Source organism: Mustela putorius, unplaced genomic scaffold (genome assembly GCF_011764305.1).
Source record: "Mustela putorius furo isolate JIRA1106 unplaced genomic scaffold, ASM1176430v1.1 tig00001929_pilon_pilon_pilon, whole genome shotgun sequence".
Taxonomy (NCBI): Eukaryota; Metazoa; Chordata; class Mammalia; order Carnivora; family Mustelidae; genus Mustela; species Mustela putorius.
The window spans coordinates 115272-118635 of record NW_025421909.1 but is presented as its reverse complement, the minus strand read 5'-3'; the positions used below and the strand labels follow the sequence as shown (position 1 = coordinate 118635).

At 41.7% G+C, this 3364-nt stretch overlaps 1 protein-coding gene across 1 annotated transcript; it reads right to left on the bottom strand.

Moving 5' to 3' along the window:
• Positions 1–365: 365 nt before the first annotated feature.
• On the bottom strand, positions 366–2278 carry LOC123394206 (S-adenosylmethionine decarboxylase proenzyme-like). Its single transcript, XM_045087970.1, has one exon. It carries the CDS (start codon positions 1960–1962, stop codon positions 958–960), a length of 1005 nt encoding a protein of 334 aa, XP_044943905.1. The 5' UTR covers positions 1963–2278; the 3' UTR covers positions 366–957.
• Positions 2279–3364: the final 1086 nt, after the last annotated feature.

Genomic DNA, 3364 nt, shown 5'->3' with positions numbered 1-3364 from the left:
TTGAAAGCACAGACTCTGGAGCCCGACTTCCTGTCCTTGAAGACCAGCTCTCCCATTTGATGGCTTTATGATGGTGGACAACTTCTTTAAGCCCCAAATTCCTCATCTTAGAAAGGGAAGAATCATTCTACCTGTGTCATGGAATTTGGTGAAGGTAAGATGAGGTAACATATATAAATAACTTATTATAGTCCCTGACTCATGATAAGTGGTCAATCAGTGGTAACTATTATTATTTTTTTTAACAGTGTATTGCTTTATTTGGGGGGGGGTGTTTGGGAGGCAAGACACCATGATGAGAACAAAATCAATTAAAGGAAGTACAGGTACAGGAAGCAATAATGTTAAAATAGTAAGACACAAAATGGAAAACTGCAATCATTTTCTTAAGAGGACTTGACTCGTGGAAGATAAACTTTAATCGCTGTTGCAAAAAACATCTGTATGAAATAGAAACTGGTTTCAGTAATATTAGTAGAGAATATGTTCTAGAAAGTGGAGGTAACTGGATGTAAAATCCTGGCAGCAATTTAATAGAACAGTCCCAGATGATTAGGCTGAGGCCAACACCTAATGAGGACGAAAGCCTTGTCTGTGGGGAATTTTGGATGAGACCTGGAGAAATATTACACTGTGTGTAAACCAAATTGAATTGTTCTCACAAGTGTTGTAAAGTTTCATATAGTAAAAGTTTTTTTCTACATGCACTTCAATTTCACAGCAAGAGTGGCATAGGATACCTAAACACAGAAGAGAGCATTCATGCAAGATATCTAACTCCTTGATATAATAATGCATACAATTCAAAATGATTACACTATCATTACATCTAGGGCTTTCTGCAGCTACAAGGTGGTGGTTATGGAAAGCATGGCCCCCGATATCAATATCTAAAAAGCAGCCACCACCTCCTTCTATGTGTGTTCTCTTTTTGCGTTTTTTCTTCATTTTTATTAATCAACTCTGCTGTTGTTGCTGCTTCTTAGCAAAACTGGTAAAAACAAAATTGTAATCATTGAACATAGCGCTCTGGCAATCAAGACGTTTAAAGCCGTCAATCTTCTGGGGTGAAGAAAGCACTGTGCGACATTTAGAACTCTGATTTACAAACAGGGTGGTCACAAATTTTCCTGGCTTGAAGACTTCCACAACTTTCCTGATCAGGTCATCATAGGAGGTCTGACTTAAGTTTGTTTCAAAGCTAACATAAGAAAATTCTGGTTCTGGAGTGATGTGAATAGTCCAATAAGTTCCATCCGATTTCATTCCATTCATCGAATACCCACAAGGATTGAAAAGTGTGGCATCAATGACAGAACCTGGTATCAGGTCACGAATTCCACTCTCACGAGTGACATCCTTTGCAGTAACACCATCTTTCATGTAGAACTGGTCCATAACTGCTGGGTCAAGCTCACTCATCAGAATTTCCAGGGTCTGATCTGGCTGACTGATTACCCGAGTCTCTGGGAAATCCAAAGTATACAAGTACCAACAGTCAGAATTCATACGTCCCATACAATATGCTGCTCCATTTGGGAAAATTGCATTAAGAAACTCTATTTCTTCCTGGAAATTCCGGTGTGGGTACCCTTGGTGAGACGGCTTCATGAAATTCTCACGAGAATAAAAGAAGCTTTGAATTGAATCGAACCCACTGTAATCCCTAGCAAGTTTCAACAGGGGAACCAGTGCTTTCAGCAAGAGGGTGGTACCACATGTCTTCAAAATGAAACGTCTCTTGGAGACAAACATGCTACTCTCACTGAGTACATAAGCTTCCTGCTTGTCAGTTTTTGTCACACTTATGATTGAACATTGCACATCCTTCAGAAGAATGTCCCACTCAGATCTGGGGATGGTGCGAAGATCTCCAGATCCTTGGTTTGCGTCGGGCTGCTGCCTGGAGAACCAAACCTCCAGAAGCTTCTCGGTCCCTTCGAAAAAATGTGCAGCTTCCATCACCGTGAGACTAGCGAACAACCAACAACCACAGAAAATCAACTAAATTAAATCTCTTCTCCCGCCGCTGCCGCCGCCGCTGCGGATTGTTCCAGCTGTGTTACTAAAGTTCAGGTTCCTTTTTTTTTTTTTTTGCTATAATTTTATATTAACTTTTTAAAAAAAAAAAGGATTAATAAAATTTTCCCGGCTTTTTTTGTGAGCGAAAGTTGAACGTGAGTCTGTTGGAAATAGAGGCAGATACAGTTCAGTCTCTTGTAGTCCGCTGTTTCCCCGTTAGAGAGAGTAGAGCGAGCACTAGCTAATGTCGCCGGCCATACTGTGGAAGCCAGTGGTAACTATTATTATTATAGATCATTGGAATAATTAGCAATTCGGGTTTTTTTTTTTTTTTTGGTTTGCCTTATTTTTATAGTAAATACTAATTGAATGAATTGACTTCATCACAATGAAGGGAATTTAAAATGTTATTTATGTACCCTAGTATAAATATAAACATTTTATTCATTTAATGAAAATTGACCATGAATGATGTTCAGTGCTAGGCAGTTTTAGACACTGAGAATAAAGAAGGGAACAAGGATGACCAAGGTCCCTGCTCTCAGACAGCTTATATTCTAGTGAGGGAGGCTGACACTAAATAAGTAAACAAAAGGGTTGACAAGATCTGTAAGCTCCAAGAGGCAGGGAGCTTAACTGTACCTTGTTATAGCCCAAGGGCATGCGATTTAGCCCCCTACTGGAGGTGCTCATTGAGTGTATTGAGGGGATGAAAGGACCTTGCTTCAGAGGGTGTTGAGTGCGAGCAAGGGCAACGCAACTGGGCTACATGAGGGAGTGGGAAGGTTGGCTTCACCAGTTGTGGTGCAGCTGAGAAGATGGCTGATGAGCTAAGTTAGAAAGAGGTGAGGGAGGCAACCATGGGACAGTCTTTAAGAATAGTCCGGGAAAGAGGAGATGCCATGCCAAAGCTGAAAGTCCTAGAGCAAAGCTGTGTTGTGTTTGTGAAGATCAAAAAAGGACCCAAGTGGCTGGAACTGCAGTGAGGGCGACAGAGGTGGGAGCCACAGTCAAGCACTGGGCCGGGAGGGCATTTAGGTCCATTTCCTCTCCCTGCGCAGAACCCACCTGGGAAGTTTTTCTACTCCTCCCCTCAGAATGTCTACGGAGTGAATTGCTTTGTTTTTCAGCTACCCTTGGTCTTGTGTTATAGAATGGCCTTTCCAGGCTGGGGCCCGGGAGACAGACTGGATTCCTCTCTCCTGTTGCCAGGCCCCTGCCCTGGACTTTACTTGCTCTGTGTTTCTCACTGTGTTGGTTTATTTGTGAGACTGATGTAACAATAAAATGAAATCTTACCCTCTGGGGGAAAATTTCTGAAGCAGAGTGGAGAGCCAGTTTA